This window comes from Lissotriton helveticus, chromosome 5_1, assembly GCF_964261635.1.
Source record: "Lissotriton helveticus chromosome 5_1, aLisHel1.1, whole genome shotgun sequence".
Lineage (NCBI taxonomy): Eukaryota > Metazoa > Chordata > Amphibia > Caudata > Salamandridae > Lissotriton > Lissotriton helveticus.
Genome location: NC_136065.1, coordinates 1,727,427,101 through 1,727,454,116, shown reverse-complemented (window position 1 = coordinate 1,727,454,116; position 27,016 = coordinate 1,727,427,101). Strand labels below are relative to the sequence as shown.

The 27,016-nt window shown below is 46.1% G+C and overlaps 1 protein-coding gene across 1 annotated transcript in view; it reads right to left on the bottom strand.

Annotated features, from left to right (window-relative positions):
- The window catches only part of SCN4A (sodium voltage-gated channel alpha subunit 4), a 1,457,305-nt gene that overhangs the window by 1,117,852 nt on the left and 312,437 nt on the right, over nt 1-27,016 (bottom strand). The window contains exon 2 of the mRNA XM_078644999.1: nt 12,932-13,247. Within this exon, the coding sequence (XP_078501125.1) occupies nt 12,932-13,189 (258 nt within the window). The 5' untranslated portion in view covers nt 13,190-13,247. The remainder of the gene's footprint in view (nt 1-12,931; nt 13,248-27,016) is intronic.

Below are 27,016 nucleotides of genomic sequence, written 5' to 3'. Positions count from 1 at the left end.
GGGCGTCCCGCCGCAGAGCCCCAGCACGGGGCGGCCAAAGGTAAAACTCGACAAACGTAGGCCTCTGTAGACGCGCTCCGGAGCACACCTCGTACGTGTGCATGCTGACGTCATACGTGTGCATCTCTTCATGACAAGACCACTGATGTGCTCCACGCTTGTATGTGTATTGTTGCACTTGCACGTAGTGCCTGTATTTAGTTGTGTGTGCCTACACAAAAATGGTGTCTCTGTAATGTAACGGGTGCTCATATAAAGCGCTTTAAGACCTTCAGGTCGAGTTAGCGCTATATATATATTTCTTTTTTTAAATAGAGTAAATCTGCACTGACTATGAGTGCATTTATTGAATTTTCAGTTTCACCACACGTTTTGGATTCTGCGCACACTATAGAATACTTTGTTCCACCACGGAGGTTTTGGATGTTCACACTACTACAACTATAAACGTATAAGAGATATTCGTGCACTTAACTACATTACAGCCAATGCGCATATGGACTGACATGAATATGCGCGCGTGTGGAACACCATACTTGTCATTTTTGCACTTAACTTTGTTTAATCATTGGTTGCACCTCATTAATACCAGTTTCACATGTACATATAGCAATAAATAACAGAAAGGTGAGCAATGGTGTAGCTAGACCTTTGGCCACCGGTGGCGGTCCCTGTGTTTGCCACTCTTTGGTGGGCAAGAGTGGAGGGTGTCGGGAGAGGAGCAGCTGAGGAGTGTGGAGCGCCGGGACCCCCACAGCAGCCCTCTGACCTAGGGACCGCATTGCTCGTAATCTGGCTTGATCCTCCGACCCCCATGGGTTGCGGCCGGGCCTTGGAGAGGAAATGCTGCTGGGATCTTCTTGCGGCACGTCGAAGGATCCCAGGCATGTGTTGTGGGCGGGAATGGGAACAGGCGGGGAGGGGGTGCATTGATGAGTGCTGTCGTCATGCCCGAACTCTGACCCTAGATTAAACGCCTGCATGAAAAGATGATGGAGGGGTGTTGAACGTCTTGGGAAATGGATGGCAAGAATAGAGAGAGAGCCCGCCTTGAAAAGGTTCTGGAATCGCAGCATCGGTTTGTGCTTTCTCGTCTCAGTATGTTGTGATTAATGTTTACACACATTCTATGGGCATCTGCTTTTCTGCTCAGGGCGTGTGCTGTGCGACTCCGAGGCTCCTCTGTGATTTAGTCTGTTAGTAGAGGGCACTCCCATAGTATGTGTAGAGGGCTCCGGGGGCACTGCTTAGTTTTGCGAGCCCACAGAGGCTCGAGAGCAGTTTCTTCTTTCCCCCCAAGTAACCCAATTTGATTTCGAGTCCCGAGAGGCTCCCGACCGCATTTCTCATTTTGAGCCCAGGGGGGCTTGGGCCGCATTCTTTGTTAAAGAGCCCAGCGAGGCTCAAGGCTTACTCTTATTGGTTAAAGCCCTAAGAGGGCTCCGGGGGGCATTTGTAATTAGGAGCCCCGAGGCTCCAGGGCCACATCGTTGTATTGAGAGCCCAGGGAGGCTCTAGGGGGCATTCCACTTGGCCAGAGCCGCGCTTCTCCCCTGCCTGTCCATGTTATGCTGCCCTCCTGTACGTCTCCCCCAAGAGTTGCTTTCTAATCCATGTGCTCCTCGCCACCCGCTCCATGACGTTCTTTCGCCTGTTGCTTCCCCCTAACCCGACCTCCATGTTACTTTCCGCCACCCGCACCCTCTGTGTTGTTTCCCCACCCTCATCCTTTGCGATTCTTCATTCCACCTGCACACTACATGTTGTATCACCCTACACCGCTATCATGGGGTCTCCTGGCCCGCGACACAGTACCCCATCACCCAGCTCACCACTGCCATCCTCAGGAGAGTGAATGAGGCATCCGGCCTGTACCAGATGTTCGAGGTCCTAGGGGACGTGGTACTTCTGAGCCTTGTACACCTGATGTTACACAACGAGCTTCTCCCACCCAAACCTACCCATTATCTACACACTCCCTCTCAGACTTCTTGCTGTGTACAACCCTTTCCACACTCCTCTTTTATCTGCACAATCCCTCTCTCTCTCTCACTCCTACATCATCATCATCTCTCTCCCCAGTCTGTCACCTTTGAAGTCCTTTTTACACCTGTTGGTTACCTATGCGTTTCATCTCTAACAACAGTGTATAACTTGCACAGGGGCGCTCGCAGTGTGTGGGGGGCTCTGTGTGGGTGTGTGGAGGGCTCTGTGTGGGTGTGTAGGGGGCTCGCAGTGTGTGGGGGGGTTCTGTGTGGGTGCGTGGGGGGGTTCTGTGTGGGTGCGTGGGGGGGGCTCTGTGGGTGTGTGGAGGGCTCTGTGTGGGTGTGTGGGGGGCTCTGTGTGGGTGTGTGGGGGGCTCTGTGTGGGTGTGTGGAGGGCTCTGTGTGGGGGGCTCTGTGAGGGTGTGGGGGGGCTCTGAGGGTGTGTGGGGGGGCTCTGTGTGGGTGTGTGGGGGGGCTCTGTGTGGGTGTGTGGGGGAGCTCTGTGTGGGTGTGAGGGGAGGCTGTGTGTGGGGGCTCTATGTGGGTGTGTGTGGGGGCGCTGTGTGGGTGTGTGTGTGGGGGGCCCTGTGTGTGTGTGGGGCGGCTCTCTGTGGGTGTGTGGGTGCCATTTGCGAGAGATTAAGTTATTGGCATTGTAAATGACAATGCCATTTATTTATCGGATTTCAAAACGAACACATAAATAAAAAAAAAGACATTTACAATGCTAATAGCTCTAACTTTTCCAAAGGCAAAACCGTTGCATTGTAAATGCTTGTTTTAAATGCATCCTGTTTTCCTTTAACGAAAACGGGCTGCATTAAAAAACTGCTTTATTTAATAAGCAGTCACAGAAATAGTGGTCTGCTGACTCCAGCAGGCCATCATCCCTGTGAGTGCTGGCCATTCCTAATGGGTCACAAATTGTGCCCTGCCTCGTGAACATTGATGAGGCTGGCCATTTGTGTTTAAAACCCTTCTCACCTCTTACAAGCAAGCCATTATAACTAGGAAAGTGGAGTATTAAGAGGGAAGGATCACAGAGGCAGTTAACATACAGAAAGAGACGTTCATAATTCTGAAAGAAGTAAGTCAAAATTCTGAGATAAAATCTACGGTCGCACTCATCGACTGTAACGTCTTACAGGCATTCTTTCTTTGGAAAGTTAGGGATATCATCTCAGAAATTGCAAACACCTCGACCAACCAGGGCTCTTTTTTCCAGACCCTGTCCTCCCCCCCCCGGTACTCAACTCACAAACTTCCCTAAAATAGAATTAGCCTCTCTGACTCTACTAATGAATCGGGCTCCCCGGCAGACCCCTGCCCTGTGAGCATTTTCCAAATGGCCCTTCCAGGGCTGGAAAAACAGATTCTTAAGCTGCTGAACAACTCTCTGGACACCAGCTACTTACCTGTCAACCTAAAAGAAGCCAGGGTCAGCACCCTGCTAAAGAAGCCAGATGCTGATGCTTCCACTCTTAAGAATTATAGCCCTATCTTGCAGCTCCCCATCTTGGCAAAAGTGATAGAACAACATGTACTGAGGACACTTTCGACCTATTTGGTGGACCACCAGCTACTCCAAGCACGACAGGCGGGTTTCGGAGCCCATTATAGTACTGAGCTAGTGATGCTGTCAGTACTTGACGAGCTCAGAATTATGGCTGACAACAAAAAACAAGTGCCCTGATTTTATTAGATCTATCAGCGGCATTCAATAGAGTCAGCCACAAAAAGCTGCTGTCCCGTCTTTCTGACATGGGCATCAGCAGGCTAGCATATCAATCGCTAGAGTCATTTCTATCAGACCGGACTCAGAGGGTTCAGTTGGGTGAGCTTGCATCGGCTTAGGGCAGTCTTACCTGCAGCGTACCCCAGGGCTCCGCATTGTCCCCGCTCCTCTTTAACATATACCTGCAACACCTGGTGGAGACCCTGGCTCACATGGATTGCCGGGTCTTCAATTATTGAGATGATACCCAACTCCTCATCCGGATTAACAACTCTAGTCAGGCCCAGGAATCGGCACAAAATCTATTCCGATTGATAGTGAATTGGATGACAACTAATTCTCTGAAAATAAATCCTGACAAGACTGAAGTGCTCGTCATTCCCACAAAAAGCAGCCCTTGGTGTGACCTTTTTTGGCCACCAGAACTGGGCGCTACCCCCACACCAGCGCCGGTCATAAAAAGCCTGGGTATAAAAATTGATTCAGAGTTGTCCATGCCCAGCCAGGTCACCACGGTGGTGGGAACCTGATTAGGGTTTATGAGGCAGTTGCGGTATACTTGCCCCTCTTCTTTCAACATCCTCACTACAGGCGATTGTATCCACCACTGTCGTTTCTATGCTGGATTATGGGAATGCCCTATATATTGGTCTCCCCCAGATACTTATCAAGAGACTACAGGTAGTGCAGAATGACGCAACCAGGCTCATTTTCAGACTTCCCAGAAGGATCCATGCTACCCCTCTTTTGCACAATTTGCATTGGCTCCCCATTAAACAGAGAGATCAACTCAAAGGCTTTTGTATTGCCCACAAAGCAATCTACGGCCAAGCTACAGTGCACATATAAGAACGCCTTGAGAACTATATTCCAGGCCAGACACTGCGATCATCTGAGGCCTGCCGCCTAGTCCTTCCCAGATACACCACCAAATCCAAAGGGAGCAGGGCGTTTTCTGTCATGCTCTCACAAATTTGGAACAATCTATCTGAGCACTTATTCAGGGAACCGGTCCTCCTTACCTTAAGGAAACAACTTATAATGCTTCTATTTAGGGAGGCGTTAGCTACAGTGAAATCTACTGCCTTGTGTTACCAGTTGCCGTCAGTGATCCTGGCCACTCTCTTTGAAAGCGCTTAGAGACCTGAAGGTGATTTTGCGTATACAAACGACATTTAACATAACATAACCCCATTGGGAATCAGTAAATGTGTCTGGGACACATTAATACATTCCGTTTTGCAAGTTGCCAACTGCGAGTCGCAAAAATTCCCAATTTGCGTGCCGCAAAACGGAATGGGCGTACATCTGGCCTGAGAGAATAGATAATTGCAAACATATAGGCCTCAACCAAATATGCAGACATAATAAAGCATGGCAGACAAACAGAACTTGGTTAAGATTGTGAGGGCCATTTTTACACAAATTACAGACTATCGAGGTTCCAGACCATTTGGCCAAGAGGGGATTTAACTGGCGCAAATCCTGTCTTAGGAGGAGTCAAAAGTGTCTCAATCCATGGGGCAAATTCCTAAAGATGTAAGACCTGCGCTCTCTTTATCAAATAGGAGTCTACAGAGGAATGACACCCCTTTTTTTAGTACAAGCCTCCTTATCTGGGTGAAAGGTCAGGGCCCAAGTAGCTTTTTTCAGACTAGCTTTTAGTTGCTCTGTTAAGGTAAGGATCAACGATGGATCAAGTTATAGCAAATCAGCCGCAACCACAACATTTCTATAAATTAGGAAATTATTTTTTAAGCCATCCAAAATTTCTTTCTCTATACAAAACCTTGTCGAGCCATTGTCCTTCTTCTCAAGGCACCCCACCCAGCGTCCCACCCCTGCCAGACCCTGGACAAAGGCACCTCTCAGACCAAATTCTAGCCTTAAAGTCACCACAGGGAAGGCTGTACTAACTGAGGTTATGCTTCTAAGGACACGGCCTTCCATCATACTCAGAAAATCCAATTTAGGTACATCAATCGATTCAAATCCATACAACAAAGAGACAGGAATTTTGGCTTGCTAAACCTCTATTACAAGTGAGAAATGTCTTCTCCTAGTGGCCCTATAAGAGGCACCCAAACATTTTGCCTGAGAATTGGCTTTCCACAGGGGCTTTTTTACTTAAATTTCCACACATTATCTTCCCCAAAAATGTTTAAGATTTCACAATTACTAACTTTTGGGCCCCTAGTAGCCAAGTGAAGCTTCCTTATTTTGACCCCCTTCAAGCCACATCAGAAAAGTAGCTTTCAGACACAAAGAGAGGTAATTGGGAGGGGTACTGGGCACATCTCAGAGAGGTCACTGGGAAGGAGCGTGGGAACATCTCCGGTTGGAGATGGGGGCTGATAAAAAGGATCACTAATAGAGGGGCTGAGGCCCTGGGGTAACATTTTGATACATGTAGCTGTGACTGCCAGCCAGGTGTGAATCTCTCGTCACTTCCATGGCCTGTGTTGGAGGTCTATCAGATTTGTAGTCGGTTCTTCTGGAGGAAGATAAAACAGAGAAGAAGGCACTTCAAAAGGAAGCAGACCCCCAACATAAACTTCAAGATTCTGACTCCATATTACATTTGGTGTCTGGAAATGGACTATAAAGAAGGGGAACTTTAGACCCTAAAAAATTGTCAACCATCAAGCAGCCAGCCGGGCTGTGTGAGGAGGAGAGGTTATGCAAGATTTCTGCCTGTGACCAGGACTGGGGGCCAAGGCCTGCTAGTCTCCAAGCAATCCAAGACCACTTGGTCTGGAACCTGGAGCATCAGTGCCGACCTGCTTTCTAAGACCAGTGTGCACTGTGAGGAAGAGGAGAGCGCTGAAAGGAGTGAGGCACAGTGGAAAAATCCTGGTGAGTGGATTCCTAAAGTATTGTGTGAGGAAATGGCTGCTGCACCAGTCAAGTATTTTACCTGCATGCAGAGAAAAGTCGGTGACCCCTGTATGCCAGGGGAGGGCTGCCATAAAGTGAGCAGAAGACTATTACTGAACCAACCGGGTCATCGTATGTGTATAGTGTTCAATTGGTAACCCTATATGCGAGGCAAGATTGCTGCCATGCCTATTGGGCCATAGCCGGTGTGCGTTAATAAATCAGCAAACCCTGTATGCCAGGTGAGGTTGTTGTAAAGATTGCTTCCGTGCCAATCAGGCCATTACCCTGTGCAGAAGAGGTGTGGTCATCCTGTATGCCAGGATGACAGCTTATGTTACATCTGTTAGTTGGGAGCAGATGCAGCGGAGAGCTGGACCTAGGAAGCCAATGCTGTGTAGCCATCTAGTGAGGATGGGGCACGAGACATTGTCAAATACTGCAAAAAGGTCGAGGATTATGAAGGCCACCATTTCTCTTCTATCTAGGATTATGAAGATGTTTTCTGTGGCAGGGATGAGTGGTGTTTCAGTGCCTCAGTTGGGTCTGAAACTGGGCTGCATCGTGTCAAGGAGCTAATGGTTGCTGAGGTGATCCATGAGGCGTGGGTTGATGAGCGTCTTTAAGTCCTTGGCCTGGTATGGTAGGAGGGAGATAGGTCTGAAGTTGGCAAGCATAGCTGGCTATGCAGATGGTTTCTTGAGCAAGGGATTTAAGGTGGCTTGTTTCCAAGTGACTGGAAAAGTGGCTGAGTTGCTGGAGGTGTTGAGGATGGGTGTTGGTGATTCTCTGATCGGTAGGAGTCCTTTGGTGAAGGTGTGGTGAGGCAGGTGTCAGATGGGGAAGCGAGTGGATGGACTTGATGGCTGCAGTAGTTTAGTCAGGGGTGATGGTGGGCCACGTGGTCAGAGTTTGTTCTTAGGTCACAATGGGAAGTTGAGGGAGACAGGGTCTGGTTTAGAATCAAAGTTGCTGTATGTGGAGGTTATATTAATACAGAATAATTTTGAGAGTTTGTTGCAGAGGCCTTGGGAGGTAGTGATGTTGCTGGAGGTGTAGTGAAATCTGTGATGATGGTGAAGATTTCCTTTCTGCTGTTTGTGCTTGTGGCAATGTGTTCTGCAGGAATTGTGTGACTGGTCTTCCAGGTCTGTTAGTGGTAGCACCTTAGGGGAGATTTGAAGATCCTTTTGTCTGTGGTGTCTTAGCTTGTTCTCCAATTGTGCTTCAGTTACTTGCAGTGGCATTTTGTTAGCTGGAGTTCTTATGTGTACCAACAGGCCTGTAGTCAGGCCCTTGACGTTATGCTTGAGACATGTTAGAGTGTCGGCACATGTGGTGATCCAGATGCTGTAGTGCTTCATGGCTGTCAGGAAGCTGTTTTTGTGCTTAGGCTGGTGCTTGGCAAGGGTGTAGGCCCAGTGTTCGTCTGTGATGTTTTTCCAGGTGTGGTGAGCACGTCTGGTGGTGTTGGGTTTGTGGTGGTGTGAGACTGGAATGTTGAAACTGCCAAGGGCGTGCCCTGTCCAGGTCATTGGTGATGACTTGTCAGCTGTGATGTTGCTGAAGGAGGTGAAGATGGGGTCCAGTAGAGGTTTCCTTGGGGAATGAGGGCGTTGGAGTTAATGATGAGGGGGCGATGAAGACCATGATGGCACTGGCGATGTTGGTGGTGGGTCACGAAGGTTCCACACAGGGTGCAAGCTGGCTGTGATGCGTAACTTGAACGTGAGGTGTTCCATATGATTGGTGAGGGTATCCATGGAGATGGTGCAGCAGATGGTGTCTTTGAATATGATGGCGACTCCACTTCCAGGCTTATGCTGATGGTCTTTCCTGCTGATCTTGTAGCCAATGGGAATGGCAGCAGCGATGTCCGAAGCCAAGGTAGGGTTCAAACCATGTCTTTGTAACGAAGAGCAATCAGGAGGTTGGTGGGGTTTAGAGGGGTGCGGGAGGCTGTAGTGTGGGGAGGCGGGAAACAAAGAAGCACTGGGGAGAAAAAGGGTAGGAAATGAGGGCACAGAGATATGGTAGAAACAGAAGAAGAGGCAGAACAAACAAAACCAGAGGAAGGAGTCCCACCAGGAGGCACAAAAAAGACAAACAATGGGCAAAAACCCACAAAAACAATCACAAATAAGGGCACAAAAGACAGGTACGAGATAGAAAACAATGGGTGGAGACACAAGAGTCCTGGTTTCCTGCGCATAGTTCTATGCATGAGCAGAATCTCTGCAACAACACAAAGAGAGCAAAAGAGACCAAAACAAAGGGCTTACACAACAGAAGGCAAAAGAGAGAGCAAGAAGTCCGAAAGAGAGACAGAGCCAGTGAGAGGGAGAGAGACAGAGAGCTAGAGGCAGAGGTGGAGCAGTACGGTTTGAGCCCAGGTGCTGCACTTCCTACTTCCCAGGTGGCGAGCCCCTTCAGTGTGGTTGGCACTTGTAAACTAATTATTTCTCTTCTGTAAATTGCATTTGGTGTCTGTGCAATGTTTTAGTTGTTCTATGCTTTCTTTTCTGACCGTGCTCAAAGTCTCCTTTTTGTTTTGCTTTCTAGTCTGTTTTTATGGTTTAAACCAGACCTTCAGCCCACCACCTCTACTACTCAGACGGAAATCCAAAACCTCAAGCCCAGGACTCAGGACAACAACTGCATCAGCGTTTTGCCATGCTCCATGGAAGGACCCTTTACCTGCCACCACTGCCACTTCTCCCGCAACGTAAGAACCCTCACAACCTCCAATCAGCTACAAGCACCCCACCAGAGACAACAGCTCCACTGCGCACTACTCAATATCTGATCCCTCTGCAAGCAAGCCACAGAAATCTGGGACACCATAAACACCCTTGCCCGATGTGATGTTCATCACCGAGACCTAGCTCACCCCTGCATGCGCACCCGACATTGCCACTGCTACACTTCCCAGATACACGATGATCTACCGTGACCACCTCAACAGACCCAGAGGAGGCAGTGCCATCATCCACAAGGACTCTCTCAACTGCATCGCCCTGGATGACAACACAACTCCAAACATGGAACACCTAAACTTCCAGATAAAACACAACGCCAAAACAACCATCAGTTGTACCCTTGCCTACAGAACGCGAGGTCCCCTCCCCAGCTTCTGCAACACCATACCGGACTTCATCACCCACCCCCGGGCTATATACTCCATCCACTACATCTTCCAGGGAGATCTGAACTTCCACCTCAAGGACCCCAAGGACACCAACTCCACAACTGTTCTGGAAAACATGAACATCATCGGCCTCTCTCAACTGGTCGCCTACTCCACGCACATTGCAGGACACACCATGGACCTCATTTTCTCCACCAACCACCACGCCAAGTTCTCCCACACCACCGAACTGCCCTGGACAGACCACAACATTGTTGATTTCGCAATCAATGACCCACTGGAATTCCCGACGAGACACCCTTCTCTCCCCTGGTGCAACTGGAGCAAAGTCACTGAACCCCACCTGACAGCTGCCCTCAAGGAAGCAAGACCAGTCCCCAAGGACTCCCTCAAAATCAAGGTACAGAACTTCTCCAACTTGATCTCTTCAGCCGCTGGCACCATTGCCCCCGGAAAAACTCCACCAGCATTAGACCTGCCATCCAAGCAAACTGGTGCACCCCAGAACTCCTGACACTGAAGCGCCACTGCAAGAAACTGGAGAGACACTGGCGCTCCAACAAGACCCCGCCAACCTTGACTTCATTAAATCCTACCTCAAGAGCTCCCACCACTTGCTCAGAGAAACCAAGAAAGAAGCTCTCAACGCCCGCATCGAGGCAAGCACCAACCACAACAAGGAACTTTTCTGCATCGTCCAAGAATATTCCTGCCTGTCCAAGACCGAGAACACGATTCACCATTCACAAACCCTCTACAACAGCCTAGCAGACTATTTTCACTGCAAGATCTCTGACATCTACAGCAACTTCAACCCCCAACCTACTGCCCTCAACCACTTCTTCACCCTAAACAACACCTCCCACCCCCACCGAATCGCCGACAGGAAGCAGCTCTCGACTGAAGTCACCGCCTCCATCATGAACTCCATTCACTCCGGGGCTCACTCGGACCTTTGCCCCATCACATCTGCAACCTGGGAAGAGAAGCAATTAGAGACCCCCTCACAGTACTCCTCAACACCTCCATCACCACAGCCACCGTCCTGTATGCTTGGAAGAACGCCAAAGTGAAAACCCTCCTGAAAAACCCTCAGCCAACCCCAACAGACAAAAAACCGACTGACCCATCTTGCTCCTCCCCTTTCCCAGTCCTGTAGAAAGCCATCAATGGCCAGCTCACGGAGTAACTCGATGAAAATCACCTACTCAACCCCTCCCAATCAAGCTCCAGGCCCTACCACAGCACCAAAAACGGCCTAATCGTCGAAACGGATGACATCCGATGCCTCCTCGACCTAGGCAGATTGCCCGTCCTCATCCTACTCAACCTTCTGCCAGCCTTTGACACTGTCTCCTACCATATCCTCATTACCAGAATACACCACATAGGCATCCAGGGCAAGGCCCTTGACTGGACCTTCCCCTTCCTCTCTGGCCAAACTCAGAGGATCCACCTTCCTCCCATCTCCTCTGCACCCAAGGACATCATATACTTCATCGCTCAGGGCTCTTCTCTCAGGACCACCCTCTTCAACACCTACATGACACATCTGGCAAACATCGCCTGCACTCACGGACTCAACATCAGCTTCTCCTAGCTCGTCCTATCCCTCACCGCACCATGACCAATGTCGCCACCTGGATGAACCAACTGCCTGAAACTCAACTTGGACAACACAGAGGTCATCAACTTTGGAAGCAAACACTACCCCTGGAACGATACCTGGTGGCCCTCCGTACCTGGCCCCACACCCACCAACCACGCACGCAACTCCCATCCCACCATGAAGCAACAGATCAATGCAGTCTCCTCTGCCTGCCTCAACACCCTCCGCTTGCTCCGCCAGATCTTCTGATGGATCCCCATCTCAACCAGGAAGATAGTTACCCAAGCCCTCATCTCCAGCCGATTCGACTATGGCAATGCACTCCATGCCTGAACCACCAAACAGCTCCTGAACCACCGCCAAACAATCCAGAACTCAGCAGCTAGACTTATACTCAACCTCCCCAAAAGATCCATCCTCACCGCACTTCAGAGCCCTCTGCTGGCTCCCAGTCCAGAAAAGATGTCTCTCCAAGCTCCCCACATATTCCTATAAAGCCCTCCACAGAACCAGATCCACCTACAGCACAACCGCTGCCTGACTTTCCACCAACCGGCCAGAGAGTTCCGCTTCTCCACCCTCGCCTTGGGCCACATTCCCTGCATCCACGGCAGCTGCTGTGGAGGTTGCTGCTTCTCCTACCTCACCGCTAAGTCCTGGAATGACCTACCCCTCCACCTTCACACCTCCCCTCAAGACTTGGCTCTTCTGCCATCACCTTTCCGAGTGAGGCCCACACACCCACCCAGCACCTGGCAAACCCCCGGGTGAAAAGCTGTGCTCTACAAGACTTTGTGATTTATTGAAGTAGAGAGAGAAAAAATATATATAGAGAGAGTGTAGACATGACGTGGTACCACTGCCTGCTTTTAAAAACATTTTCTCTGCCAATCACAAAGGATAAGGGGTCCTGTGGGGACCCCTTCCTGTTTGCATCTGGCTCACCCCCAATTTTAAATTAGTGCCAAATGTGATTCTTTTGCAACCACATTTGCAGTCGCAAAATAATCTTACATCCCCTTGTGACTTGCTATTAGGATGGGACGCCCCTTACTAATAGTGACTCGCAAAGTCTATTTTGCGAGTTGGTAACAGGTTACAGACTCTCAAAATAGGTTTGGTACATGCTACAACCCTTTTTAGAGATCACAAACAGGCTGATTTCCCATTTGCAACTGTTAAAAACGGTCATACATCTGGTCCAAGGTTTTACTTTTATAGAGTATATTTGTAAAGAATTAAAGATGGCCTACTTTTGTCCTCTCTTCAGTGTTATCTTTATTTACACTATAATGCTGTGTATTACAGAAAAGTCTAATGGAGAACAAGTCTCCTCCTGAAAATGGTTTGGCATTCCTATGTAGAATTTTTTCTGACTCTAGGGGTAAAACATATATTGATAATGCTTTCATAGATCTGCCAAGTGTGGTTCTAAATGGATAAATAAGACCTCAGCTAGACCAGGCCTTATCAAAGTTCCATTTTCATCTTACTTTTCAATCGGTTTTTGACAGCTTTGATATGATGCTACCTCTGATCTCCCATACATGTGATGCATGTAGTCACTCGTGTCTTACCTTTTGGTTTTTGTAGTAAGGATCAAGATCCTCCAAGGGCACCCCAATAACAGATGATGGAGGGTCGCCATAAATGAGAGGAAGGTTTTTTCCAGCTTCCAAGCCATTGTTGGGCTTTGGGAGGTGTTCTTCAAGCACTTCAATTTGTTTTGCCTTCCGGACTAGGTCGTCCGCAATCCTCTTTTCTATCGCAGCAAGAGATTCGCGAGTGAATGGTTTGAGACTATCAGGACCCAGAGGAAGAATTTGGGGTGCCATCTTCTCATTCTGCACTTCAAAAGTATATGCCTTGCCTCTTGTGCCAGTGAGGTAATGTCTGAAAACACAAAGACATATGTAAGTAACTTTTATATATACCTCAGTCATTTGTCATTTTGTCGTGCTCAGACATTGACTACACGAGTGTGAGATAACTGGCACAAAACATAATTGACTGGATTCGCTGGGTCATAATATACAGTTTTTAAAGCAAGGTGTCTGTACTTCTATTTTGAATAACCTTAAAAAAATCAGGTGCAAGAAACCATTTAAATTGAAATGAGTAGACAGGTACATTTGAAGTTTCCGATGCAAAAGAGCAAAAGAATATCATCCCCTCAAACACTCGAAAATACAACAACAATACAACACAAACCTCAGTGTGACAAACCAAACAATCTTCTTATTGAAAATCACAGATACATGGAGTTGATGTGGTTGGCTGAATTTGAACCATGACAAAGGGCAGAATTGGATTAGATGGTGGCAGCCATCTTTGATATCAGTAAGATATATGCTGAAGAAAGGAAGTAGGCTATGAGCAGCTTACTAAATATCAGGGCTAAAGAGCCTGATTAGTCCAACTAGGAGAGTCAACAGATTGTGAATAATATTCTGGTAAGCTGAAAGTTAGGCTTTTGTTTGCTTGCTCATTATGCGATGTAACCAAGAGCCTTTATGCTTTACAATAGGGTAGAACTGCAGTTTAGGAAAGTCTGAATAATTGCAGTGATTATAGATCTTTCTTGGGGCTTTGACACAATTAAACATTTGGTTGGGAGATCAATCTTTGGATGTTGATGTCCAATCTATTATTGTCTAAGGACATCTTTCTGTTTAAAATGTCCCAGAATCATGCTATAGGTGTGTTATGAAGTAAAAGTCAGAATGATTACTCACACAGATGCATACATCAATGAAATGCCTGGTTGCTGCTCTACTTTTCGGTTACTGCAGCGGGAGTTCATGAGGCACGGCGTGGTGCTCTGGGAGAGGCACAGTGGTGAATATTTTAGCACACACATTTGCTCACAGAGTCATCATGGCTTTTGGAATTATGTGATATTTTTGTCATATGATACCTCCATAATCATATTATGATTTCAGAACCAAAATAGTTCTAGCTCAGCTGGGTCAAGGTTGAAAGTTCATGGAATTTAGGTATGAGTTATTCATTGATATATATATATATATATATATATATATATATATATACATATATACATATATAGTTATAGTTAGGACCTACTTTCCATAGGAAATCCACAACATTCTAGTTGGAATAACTTTGGCGCTGGTGGGCGAATCTTTGAGAATTTCTCCAAGAAAATGGCCTGCTCCGTTCCGCTCCTTCCCTGAAAGTTTGGGGGTGATTCGTTAAGTGGGGGCCAAGAAATAAGGGGGGTCCCAAAACGTGTTTTCCCCATGCAATTTTCCATAGGGACCTTTAGCCAGGGCTACAGCCCGAACGGCTGAACGGAATTACACCAAATTTGGCAGAGTGGTAGAGTTCAGTTCGCAGATTGTGCTTTGTGTTAAATGGTGTCAATCCGTTCAGTAGTTCCTGAGAAAATCAAAAGTAAACTCATAGTGATATCTAGAGACGAAGTACTGCACGCGTACGGAAATCTGCACAATTACGAGCACGAGCTGCATGCTGAATGGATGTCAACTGTCTGTCAACACTCCAAACCAGGAAGTGTTGGCAGCCATCTTGTACCTCGGTAGCACCGAGTCACAAGAAAACTGTAAAAGAAAGTTGAAAAATAAGGAAAGGGGACAGGGTAGGAACATGTTGACCCTCTAGGCCTGCTCAGGGGGTCCCACATGGATCTTTAGGCTCAAATTTCTTTTTTTTTTTTAAATAAAAAAACGCGGGGTACGCAATGGTACTCGTACAAGGTGGAAAAGGAAAAAAAACTAGAAGTCTGTTTTATTCTTAATTAGCTCCTGCGGGGGCCAAATCCTGGGGGCAATTTTTTTCTAAAATGGGGGGTTGTTTGCTGAAAATGCTGCTGCAGCAGTTGATGTGCTTGGTGCTGTAGCAGGTGGGTTGTCTCGCAACCTCAGTGTTGCAGCTCGAGCAAAGTTGTGGGGGTGCAAGTTCTTCACGTGTCGCTCCATATTTGCTGTGCCAAAGGAGTATTTTTAAAATGGATCACCCCTTGAAAGAGTTGTTTGGCAAATTTTACAGGTTACTTTTGGAGCATTAACCTTTTTTTGCCCTTCTGGAAAAGTAAAAAACTGCCAAATTAAAGCTTCTTTCCTCTGCTTTGGAGGTTCTTCCGGAATGAAATATTCCTCTGAAGAATGGCTGGAAGATGAGTCCATTGCTGTTATTATGGTAATCGTCCTTCTATTAGACAAGATTCTCAGATGAGCTGCTTCTTCTTAGAAAGTCAAAGTAGAATGATTAAAATGGGACAGAACTTTCAACAGTTGGAATAGGAAGTGGTGACGTTCCACCGTGATTTGTGTAATTGCTTTTAAAAGTAATATACGATTGTTCAAAGTTTAAAAAAAATATTTTAATAACTACCCTATATAATGTATTCTGTTAGTATGTTCATTAAATACATAAATATATGTTTTTCAATAATTAAAAACATTTGCGTCTTTTGCGTACGGGGCGCCGTACATGACGTCACACGGAAGCTTTGATGCGACGACTAACGTGAAAGCATATTCGTAGCGTATGCTGAGAATGATTAGCAGTACAAAATATGGTGCGATCACTCTCTCACTGTCAAATCAGAGCACAGTGCGCGCTATGAGAATGGTTACAAGTGGTCACTCATTGGAGATCCGATTCAGCTGTGTGGCTTATCCACGGTATCATAATGTTACCTTTTAGCCTGTTTAAGTTTGAGGTTTGCATGAAATACTATGCTATAGGCAGATATGCATCTTTAGGCAGCGCTTATCTCCATGAAGCTTGGTTATTACCATTTACATATAAGGGCCTGAGGGAGGGAAAAGAAGTTTATCTGAATGGGGAGGATTGCACAATAGCACCAGATCACTGCTTAATTTGTAGACACATACAATTGCATGGCTCTTGTAATCAAGATGCGCCTAATTTGGCTGAGTTTTGAAAGGCACTCCGACACGTGCTATCATAACAACGTTGAGTTTACTGGCAAAGGGGAGTTATTTACTTTGAAATAATGCAGATTGTTGTGCAATGTTAGCAGGCATCGCTTACATGATTACGGTAACTGAGCGTGTGGAATGCTATAAAAAAGGTGTGTTTACTCCTCTGCATGGGAAGTTGGATGTTTCTATCTGTCCGTCGATTCTGACCTTGAAAGCAGAGTCAACCAAATGAGCCGTATAAGAGCGCCATTGTCTCAAAAAGAGGTTGCTCTTACATCTGCTTGAGAAACATTTGTCCTTCATGTAGCAAACACCCGCACAGAAGTGCATGCTTTATTAAATACAGACGTGCCCCTGCATTTTGGGGAGTTAATTCAGACTATCTTTAATGAGTCCTTGACTACGGAGTTACCTTACTTTTTTAAAGTTATAAGCAGTGGCCTTGTGACTTCTTTTCAAACTATATTTGGTGTCTTCTCGGCATTTTTCCATTAGATTTTTTCCAGCATCTTTGGTGGATTCCCCTTAATACTCACATTAGTTGCCGGTGTGCGTTTATTAATTTGTTTACTTAAAGATGGATGCACATCCTGCAGCACACAACAATATTTCTCAGCTGTTGCTGGTCCACAACCGAATGCTTAGTTATTACGGAGCGCTGCCTCTGGCTACATTAAGTGCCGCTTATGGATTATCGTTTCGATTTTCCTTTTTCACATGCGTTCAACCGCTCTTCCATTGCCTGAGCTGTGATTTCGACTGGGCCCTGGATTTGTGTCTCTGCAGTACGGTGTCTTCCAATGCAGATTATGACCAGCTGATTAGCCCCTTAGTGGTTCATGACTTGCTCTGTTCTGGCTGCGGGATTATGGCCTTAGCAGCGATACATGGAATAATGGGACATTGGAATGTTTTTGCAGCGGCGCATGACTTCTTAGCACGCAGTTACATTGAAGATGACCCGAGTTTTCCTCCGATGGTGATAGAGGCTCCGGTCATTGAGGAACATGTATGTTCATTCCCACTATTGAATTGAATGGCTAAAATGTTTTCAGATGAGAACAATGACTTCCTCTTGGAGGCTGTTGCTACATACTGTGCCTATACGCTGTTGGAATAAGAGTCTTTGATTTTTCTACCTATTCTTTATTATTTAGTTACTGCTTTCTATGAAACAGCGGATAATTTTTTTTGCAAATTTTAACTTGACTCTGCTTTTCAGGCTTGGACTCTTCGTTCGTAATTCGCCCACTTTTCTATCACGTGGGTCGATCAAGGAAGGGTGCCTTGGGGCTGAGCCTTGCACTCACACCGTCTTAAGTTAACATGGGTTTATTAGAAGCTTACACGCCATTTTTGCTTTCCTGCTCTGCTTTGCACACGACACGCACTTGCGGTATTGTTAAGAGAAGGCTGAGTATTTTGCTTCACAGGAGAATAATTTGTTATGCTACATTGGTAGACTGCCTCGCTAGTTTAGTGTGTATAGTGAGAGCATGGAACATCAAGGTTATCTTGGACACTGTGTCTGTTATTCGGAATGATCCTCGCACATTCAAGCCATAACACATATGGCGCTGTGGCCACCACTGATACAGGTGCATTTAATAATGCACTGTGCAGGCATGATTACACACAGTTGGAGAACATTCATATCCTGACAGTTTGTGCAGAACTCAATGTGATCCACCACTGCTGAGTACCAGAGGTATGGGTCCGCCCATGTTATCCTATGAGACCTTCTGTAGTTATAAACTAACGTGCTAGGTAGGGAGGGTGAAATCTAGGTATATTTTAAATCTGTTTCCCTTTAGCATTATAAGATGCTTTCTCCCTTTGTATTTTATGGAATAGTAACAATGCTGACAACCTTGTTTCTGATAATATGTTTTCTTGTATTATGTAAGGTACTGCGCATGAGATTACGGTGTTAGAAATAAACATTTCAAACTTTCACGTGTCTTTATTTACTCCTTGTTTTGGACTGGTGTAAGACTATACCAAAAGAGTGCTCTTGTTATCCACCTTACTTGAGGTAATCTAAGTCGCATGTTCTGGATTGACTGGTCATTGGTGTTTTTGCTATAGGACGAAGAACCAATGAGTCACTGATGGTTAGTCTGTTAGGGGGTTTGGGTAATAAGTTGGGTTTTCGAACCCCGTAATTCACTAAGGTCCTAAGTCTTTATGCACAGTTCTGTGTAGAAGCAGAATCCCTGCAACAGTAGTTACAACAAAAAGGCTTGATAAAGGGCTTTGAATTTGAATCAGAATATGAAATTGAAGAATAATTGATAACTCCAGCCAATAAATGGAGCAAGTGTGCAAATGTCACTGTGCCTTCGGCCGGGGTAGTTGTTACAATAAAAAGGCGCCCACTTTCAATAGGAATATGAAGTAGAAGAATAGTTGATAATCACAGCTAAGGAATGCAGCAAGTAGTTGTGTGTATGTGTGGATGATGTGTTGATTGAGTGGAAGATGAAAAAGGTGAAAAATAAGAAAGGCTGGAGACACGCAAACTACCCACTGCCTTGTCAGTGAAGTGGATCTTTGAATTTCTAGCTCATTACACAGATAGGGTGTTGGATTCTGCAGTGGGAGCAAGAGAAACGAGTACCACATCTAAGGAAGCAAGCTAGTGCACAAAGTACACACAGTGTGCGGTAGAAAGGATGCAAGAAAGGACGTAAGTGTGCAAATTACACACTGCCATTCATGGCTAGTAGTACCAAGAAGGCTGAATAAAGGGCCTGCACTTTGAATTTGAATTAAAGAAGAAGAATTGATAACCCCAGATAAGAAAGGCAGCAAGTAGGTGTGTGTATGTGTGGATGATGTGTTGATTGAGCGGAAGATTAATAAGGTGAAAAATAAGAAAGGCTGCAGACATGCAAACTTTCCACTTCTTTGTAAGGGAAGTGGGTGTTTAGTTTTCCAGTGCATATATATATATATTCACTGAAAAAAACATAGGTTTCACACACGATATAGTTAGGAATTAGCATTTAAAAAACCTTGCAAATTCACTGAAAAAACCATAGGTTTCAGCCATGTTATAGTTAGGAATTGGCATTTAAAAAACCACATCAGTGATGTCATGAGTGATGTCACTGACCATGTCATGAGTGATGTAATATGTGATGTCATCAGCAGTGCATTGTGGGTGCGCGAGTTATAGTTAGCTGAGCTAACTATAACGGGGGAATTTCAAAGGTTTTATATGAGTGAAATGTCCAGCAAACTATAACATGTGTGAAACCTATGTTTTTTTCAGTGAATATATATGTGATCAAGGCTTTGTGCCAAAACGTTATGGCGACAGCTGAATAAAGATTAACAGCATCCGAAAATTTTGGTCTTTGTCTGTGTCCGCAGGCGTGGTCGTGGGAGAACGATTGCGTGAAGGAGACGGTGGTTGTTCATATATTTACATATATATATGTATATATATCAATCAGAGTTGTTGAAGCGTGCTTTTCACCTGTAAGGGTCTAAAGGCACTGCAGGGTGACGGGGGGGGGGTTCGAGCAGCTCTGTGGTCATCCGAAGAGCCAGGTCTTGAGGTCTTTTCTGAATAGGTGCAGTGTCTGGCTTCGTCTGATGCAGAATGGGAGCTCGTTCCAGGTCTTGGCTGCGAAGTGGGATAGAGGGATCTGCCGCTCGCTCTGGCCCTGTGGATGCGGGGAACTATGGCTAGGGCTAGGTCGGTAGAGCAGAGGTTTTTCTTGGGGGGTGGAAGGAGATTCTTTCGTTGAGATATTGGGGTGCAGTATTGTGGATGGCTTTGTAGGTATGAGTGAGCTGTTTGAAGGTTATTCTTTTTTCGACGGGGAGCTAGTGGTGGTTGTGGACTTGTTGGGTGATGTGGTCATGCGTGGGATATTTAGGACGAGTCTGGCTGCAAAGTTCTGGACGGTCTGGAGTTTGCAGGGGAGAGTTTTTTTGATTCCGGCGTAAAGCACATTTCCGTAGTCCAGTTTGCTGGTGATGAGTGCGTGGGTGACGGTCTTATTGGAGTCAGGGGGGATTTGAAGGTCTTGCGGAGGGTGTTCAAGCATGTGGAGGACACTGCGTTGATCTGCCGGTTCATGGTAAGTGAAGAGTCGAGTATGATGCCGAGGTTGCGAGTGTAGTCCATAGGGGTGGGTGGGTTTCCAAGGGCGGAGGCCCACCAGGTGTTGTTCCAAGCGGAGGGGTTGGAGCAGAGAATGAGGACTTATGTATTCTCTGAGTTGAGGATCAGGCAGCTGCTGTTTATCAAGGTTGGAACATCCTTCATCCCTTCTTGGAAACTGTGCCTGGTGATGTCGGGTTGCTTGGTGAGGGAGAGGATGAGCTGGGTATTGTCGGCATGTGAGACTATCTTGAGTGCATGTTTTTTGACAATGGTTGTGTGGGGGGCCATGTAGATGGTGAAGAGTGTGGGGCTGAGGGAGGATCTTTGGGGTACTCTGCATCTGATCTCTGTAGGTTCGAAGAGGAAGAGCGGGAGTCTTGTTCTTTGTGTTCTGCCTGAGAGGAAAGTTTGAATTCAGTCTAAGGCAGTTCCCTGGATGCCGGCTTTGTGGAGTCTAGTGGCTAGTGTGAGATGGAAGAAGGTGTTGAAGGCTGTTGAGAGGTCTAGGAGGATGAGGGCTGCTGTGTGACCATGGTCGAGGAGGGAGCAGCTGCCATTGGTGGCAGCTATGAGGGCGGTCTCGGTGCTGTGGTTGATGCAGAATCCAGATTGAGAGTTGTCGTGAATGTTGTAGGTTTCTATGAAGTGCACTAAGTGTGTGTTGATGACTTTCTCTATGACTTTGGTGCCGAAGGGGAGAAGAGAGATGGGCCTGAAGTTCTTGAGGTCTGTCAGGTCTGCAGAGGGCTTCTTGAGGAGGGGTTTGACTTTGTTGCAGTTCCAGTTGTCTGGGAATGTGGCGGTCAAGAGGGAGCAGTTGATCGTTCGTTGTAGTTCAGATGCGATGGCGGTGGAGCCTTGTGGATGATGTGCTGGGGCAGGGGTCAGTGGGTACTCCGAAATGGATGCTTTTCATAGTCTTTACAGTGTTTTCTGAGGTGCGAGTGGTCCAAGTGAGGCTTGTCAGCTTGATGGCATCGGTGTTGGGTCGGCACTGTGGTCTTGGTCATCGAAGTTGTCGTAGAGCGTCTTGGTCTTGTGGTGGAAGAGAGAGCTGAGTTTGTTGTGGGGGTCTTGGGAGGGAGAGACATCATAGTTTCGCTGTTGGGTCTGGTGAATTCTTGTTTGATGTGAAAAGTTCCTTGGAGTTGTGGGAGTTGGACAGGATTCTGTCTTGGATGAAGTTTCTCTAAGTTGATTTGATGAGTTGGTGGTGTGTCATGGTTGAGGCTTTGTAGGCAGAGCGTGCTTCTGGGGGTTTGCTGGTTCTCTATGTTTTCTCGAGTCCTGGTGAACCAGGCGGCTTTTCCATTGTGTCATCTGACAGAGCTCTGGAGGGGGGTGAGAGTGTTGGCGCAGTTAGCAATCCATTGGTGGAGGTTGTTTGCTGCTGTGCTGGTATATGTCGTGGTAGGGGGAGGAGTGCAGCTGAGGGTGGTGGTGAGGTGTTCTTCGGTGGTTTTGTTCCAGGTTCTGCATGGGAGGTGTGGCGTGCACTTGTGTGCGGTGGGTTTCAAGAAGGAGAAATGGACACAGTGGTGGTCCGTCCAGAGCGGTTCCGTGGTGTGACTGAAGCAGTTTTTTCCTCCGGCGAAGATGGGAACAAGAGTGTGTCCTGCCGTGTGAGTGGGGTGGAGACAAGTTGCTTCAGTCCAATGTTGGTGAGGTTCTCTACGAGGGCGGTGTTGTTGGTATGACTGGGGTTGTCTAGGTGGAAGTTCAGGTCTCCGAGCAGTATGTAGTCCTTGGAGGCAAGAGCGTGGGAGCGATGTAGTCGGCGACAGTGTTGGTGAACAGGGAGCGGTGTCCGGGCAGTCTGTAGGCGAGTGTTCCGCGGAGCGTCGTTCTGGGGATGGGGTGGATCTGGAAGTAGATGTGTTCCAGGAGGGGCGAGGCGTTGTCCAAGTTGGTGGTTGTTAGTCGGAGGGAGATTTTGTGGATGATAGTGAGGCCTCCTCTGAGGCGGTTGAGGCAGTCTTGCCTCAGGATCTTGTATCATTCGGGATGGCAGTTGCGTTGAGTTGCATAGTTCCAGGCCACTGTGAGGAAGGTGACTTCAGGCGAGTGAGTGTTAAGGAGGTCCCAGAGTTCTACGGCATGTCTGTGCAGGGAGCGCGCGTTGAAGAGGATGCAGCTCAGGGGCTTGTGTACAATGGCATCCAGTGGGTTGGGGTGGCTGTCTGGGACCGGAGGTGGGTGAAGGTGCGGCGGCATTGTCGTCAGGAGGACAGGCCTTGAGAGTTGCTCGGTGTCAAGAGCTGGCAGTTGTTGTCTCATCCAGGGTTGAGTGCATGGAGGGTGCTGGGGTCGTAGCGGCGGGAGTTCGGGGGAACCAGGGTCCCTGGCGCTGGTCGCGGTCAGGTCACGGATGGGTGCAGATGTGAATACCATGGTCATTTTATCATGCCTAGAATGAACCCCGAGCCCCTTAACAATAATATTCCATAGGCACATTAAGTGCTGTCTCTCCAGGTATTACAGGCAGACACTTTGGGATCAAGCTCTTGAATACCATAAGTGACTAATACTTTTCAAGCCATTGATCCCCAGTTCTCTTGTGACATTGTTTCAAAAGCACTTCCCTTTCTGCAGTGGATAGTGAATCATATCCCTTAAATGTTTAGCCTTCACCAGACAACGTTGTCAACTATGTTGAAAGTCTTGAAGTCATCCAGTGTCAAAACTTTGCCTGGTACCATGTACCCACATGGCATGAAGCCAATGGACTTTAGAAAGATCCAAGCCTTGTAATCACACGAAGAGCGTGACCAGAAACCGGTTCCAAGGGGAGGATTGTCCATTGAGAGACACGGCTCACAGCAAAAGAAAGGTCTATAGTACTAAATAACTACTCAAGGCCTCATTTATGAGGCCGTTTGCGCCGCCGAAATATCACTTTTTGTGACGTTCCGTGGCGCAGGAGCATGCTCCATATTTACCAGGCAGCACTAAGCCTCCTCTTGGCTTAATGCTGCCTCGTAAATATTGTTCCCTTTAATGCAGCTTTCTGCATTAAAGCGACGTGCAATTGGTGTTGCTGGGGGCGTTCCCAGCAACATCCATGGTATTTAGACACTGCCCCAGACTTACGAGAAACCTTAACTCTGAGGCAGCGCCAAGCACATATGCCTTTCCAGGGGAGGCCTAAGAGAGGCACAACGAGGAGAAATATCTGTATTTTTCCTAATGTTTCCTTTTTCTATGTGTGCAGCACACGCAGAAATCTGCAGCACACATAGAAAGAGGAAAAAGGCTCTTGCGATTGTTTTTGTGCAGCAAGGTTTCTCTTTCTGCACAAAAATAATAATTCCTGCAAAGCAGGCACCCTTGCACCATGATGCAAAGGTGCCTGCATTAGCGCACGGCAGCCCATTTCACGCCGGTGTAGGGAAAAAGGACAGGAAGGCACTGTATCTATCATTTACGGTGCATTCCTGCCCTTTTCTTTTGCCGAAAGGCAGCGCAACAGGAAAACCTGCGGTGCTGCCCTGCGGCAAAACCTCATAAATGAGGCCCTCAGTCTTAAAAATAATCTTGAAGTTTGTCAACCCTGTATAAAGAATCATTATGTTACCATGGGAAATGTCAAGAATGTACCCTTAAAGCAACTGTCTTTTCCACTCAAACCAGGCTGCCATCTAGTTATTCTTTTCATCTCCAGATATAGTAAGTTTAATCAGTCATGACACTACTGTTCACGACATCAAACTAATGATGTGCCAAACAATTGTCAGGTCCAACCCAAAAGCACCCATATTTAATAAAGTTTAAGGTTAGTTAAGCACGTTGACTTCATCTGAATTATTACTGTGAAAACATAGCATGCATGTGCCCTTTAATAAATTATTAGTGTAGCTGGTTTGCATTCTTCTTGTTCTTATGAAATCACTAAGGAGGGGTTCGAAAGTATTGTTCACACTGTACATTGTATTAATTTGTGATATTGTGCAGTGCCATGTGTCAAATATTTATGTCCCATATGTACAAAAGTCCTTTTCCTTTTTAAAGTAAAATCAGTAACTGGACATTCGTCTGTTGTTAAGGGCTAATAAGTTATGAGTTTCGATTCTTAGACTGGTCTGCCTTAATATCCTCAGATGCAAGTGCTAAAATACATACATGGCACCCTTTTTGATGGTCTGTTCTACCAAAGCTCGAGGACACCAGAGAAAAAAAGTCCACCACTGATACAACTGGAGCTCTGGCAACCCTTAATGGAAATTTGCAGCTATTATAAACTTTGCAGTTTGAGGAAACCCCCTCCGTCAGGAATCTTTTTGAAAAAGTGAGTTTGGCTAAAGGAGTGAGACCCAGGGTTCGTAAAAAAAAAATTTGTTCAAACACTTCACATGATTCAGACAATGAATGCTTGACACTATTGAAATGGAAAATAATGTAAAGAAGTGACTCAAAGACATTTGTTTGTTATTTTTAGTTCAGGTTTAGAACAGGCTCATGTCTGTTACGCCGTTGTAACAAACTCACTGCAGTACAACATACTTATGCCTACAAACTCTCTTGTACAGACCTTGTTTCCTCGCTTGACTCGTATATGGTAGTGAGGCATTATTAGTGGTGGGGAAACAATTGCATTTGATCAGTAGTGAAACACATAATACTAATGTTTAATTATTATGTTGCAGATAATGAACTATGCGAATTTAGGATTACTCAAATTCACAGATGTAATTTCTAATCTGCTAAATGTAGTTATAGAAACATATTAAAGCCCAGCTGATTCTACCTGGGGGGTTCTAAAGCATATTACTTTATTTTAGCTCTGGGAAATTGCAGAGTTGTTATCAGTCTCAAGGATGGTAATACAGCGATTATTAAAGGGTATATCCCGTGGCATATTAGAATTAGTGGATTGTTAATCTTGTTGACTAGTATTCTCTTGACGCAGGGCCTCCACAACAGAGATAGAGGCCAGAAGGCATTGTATGCAAGGTGGAGATTTCCTGAGCATTTTTTCTCTCACTCTCTTGTTCCATTATCCTACCAGTAATCTACTACTAATCAGTATACCGCTCCATGGTCACTAGTGGGTCCAGGGAAGTGTGGATATCACCATCGCTGCTGTTGGATCGGAATTACCAGATTAGTTCAAACGTGACACATTGCTGCGCGTGTACTTACGGCCATCTTGGTATTGTTATTCATTTACAGTTCCAAAATGGCTGACTTCCTCTTTACAATGGTAAATTAAGAAATAAGGTATGCACAGGTCTAGTAGCAATATACAGCAGTTAGACACTCACTAAAACCTTTAAAAATATAAACAACAAAACAAATAATTAAACAAGGACTGAGGCAAGACGAGGAGGGGCAGAAGATACTTGGACAAGCTTAGTAGTTTGGGATAGCGGGAAGAGAAAGCAGAGAGTGAAAAGATGTGGGATGGGAAGCAATGACAGTTGATTGAGAGCAAGGTAATCAATGCGCTCCCCAGGAGCACTAAAATAAATTTTAAAAAATAAAATTAAAACAGTTTCTACGTGTCAATTGTGGAAGGATACAACTCATCCAGTCAGACACCATGTTAAAGAAGAAGTCATCCAGGACACGAACAAATACAAGAATAGGAAGGTAAGTCATGGAATATGGGGGAAGGCACAGAGAAAGACAAGGTAGCCACCTACTCATGAGGAAAGGGCTGACCCAAAATCCACTCTTAAGTATACCTTACAATATGGGATACAATGCTCTCTTCGACACACAGCTAAAACTCAAACTGTTTGTAGTCCGACTGCAAAAAATCACATAGCTGGGATGGAATGCATTGGCAACGTGGCACAAATCTACAATGATTTTTCAGGGCTGGGAGGAATTGCTGTTTTTCCAGTCTTTGCAATTAAAGATTCACATAAGAGAAACATTATTAAATTCCATAAGAAGCAGCGTTCTGCATTGGGGCACAGTTTGACACAAATAGTCTGTTCTTATTTTTTTTTTTCCCTTATTGGCATTGTGGACTTTTTATAACCTTACTGGCAGCCCTCATCTTCCAAAACAAAATGATCGTTAACATACATTCGAAAAAAAAAGGTGGGGAAAAGGTCCTCGGGGTTTAGACTATCCAATTACGACGAGGCCGGCTGTTGCCTGAAGTGCGTGGCAGGACAGCGGAAGCTTTTGTTTAGTTTAGGGCATAGGCCACTGTTGCAACTCCGGTAAATTTGTCTGAAATCAATCTGCAGAGCTTTGGGAGCCCGGATTAGTTTACACTTAAGTCTCGGAGCGGAAGCATAGCTGCTTTACGCGTCACGCTAAAAAGTGCATAGGACGGCCCCTGTTACCAACACGGGTAATTTTTGAAAACAAACACAAGATTTAAAGAGGTTAAACACACAACCATTTACACCGAGCCAAACATGACACAGGTTGTAAAACGCGGTGAATTGAGAAGCGGTTTGAAGAAACACGGGATTTGATGTACAGAAATCATTATGGATAATTATATTCAGAATCTACAGAGTGTGAGGAGGCGTTTATTAGCCATTTAGACTGAGGCGAATAGTAACTCCTTTAAGATCAATTGTAGTTTGACTCAATTTCTGATTTTGATGGGATATAATCAATATCCTCGCAGTTCTACGACAATTGTGCAT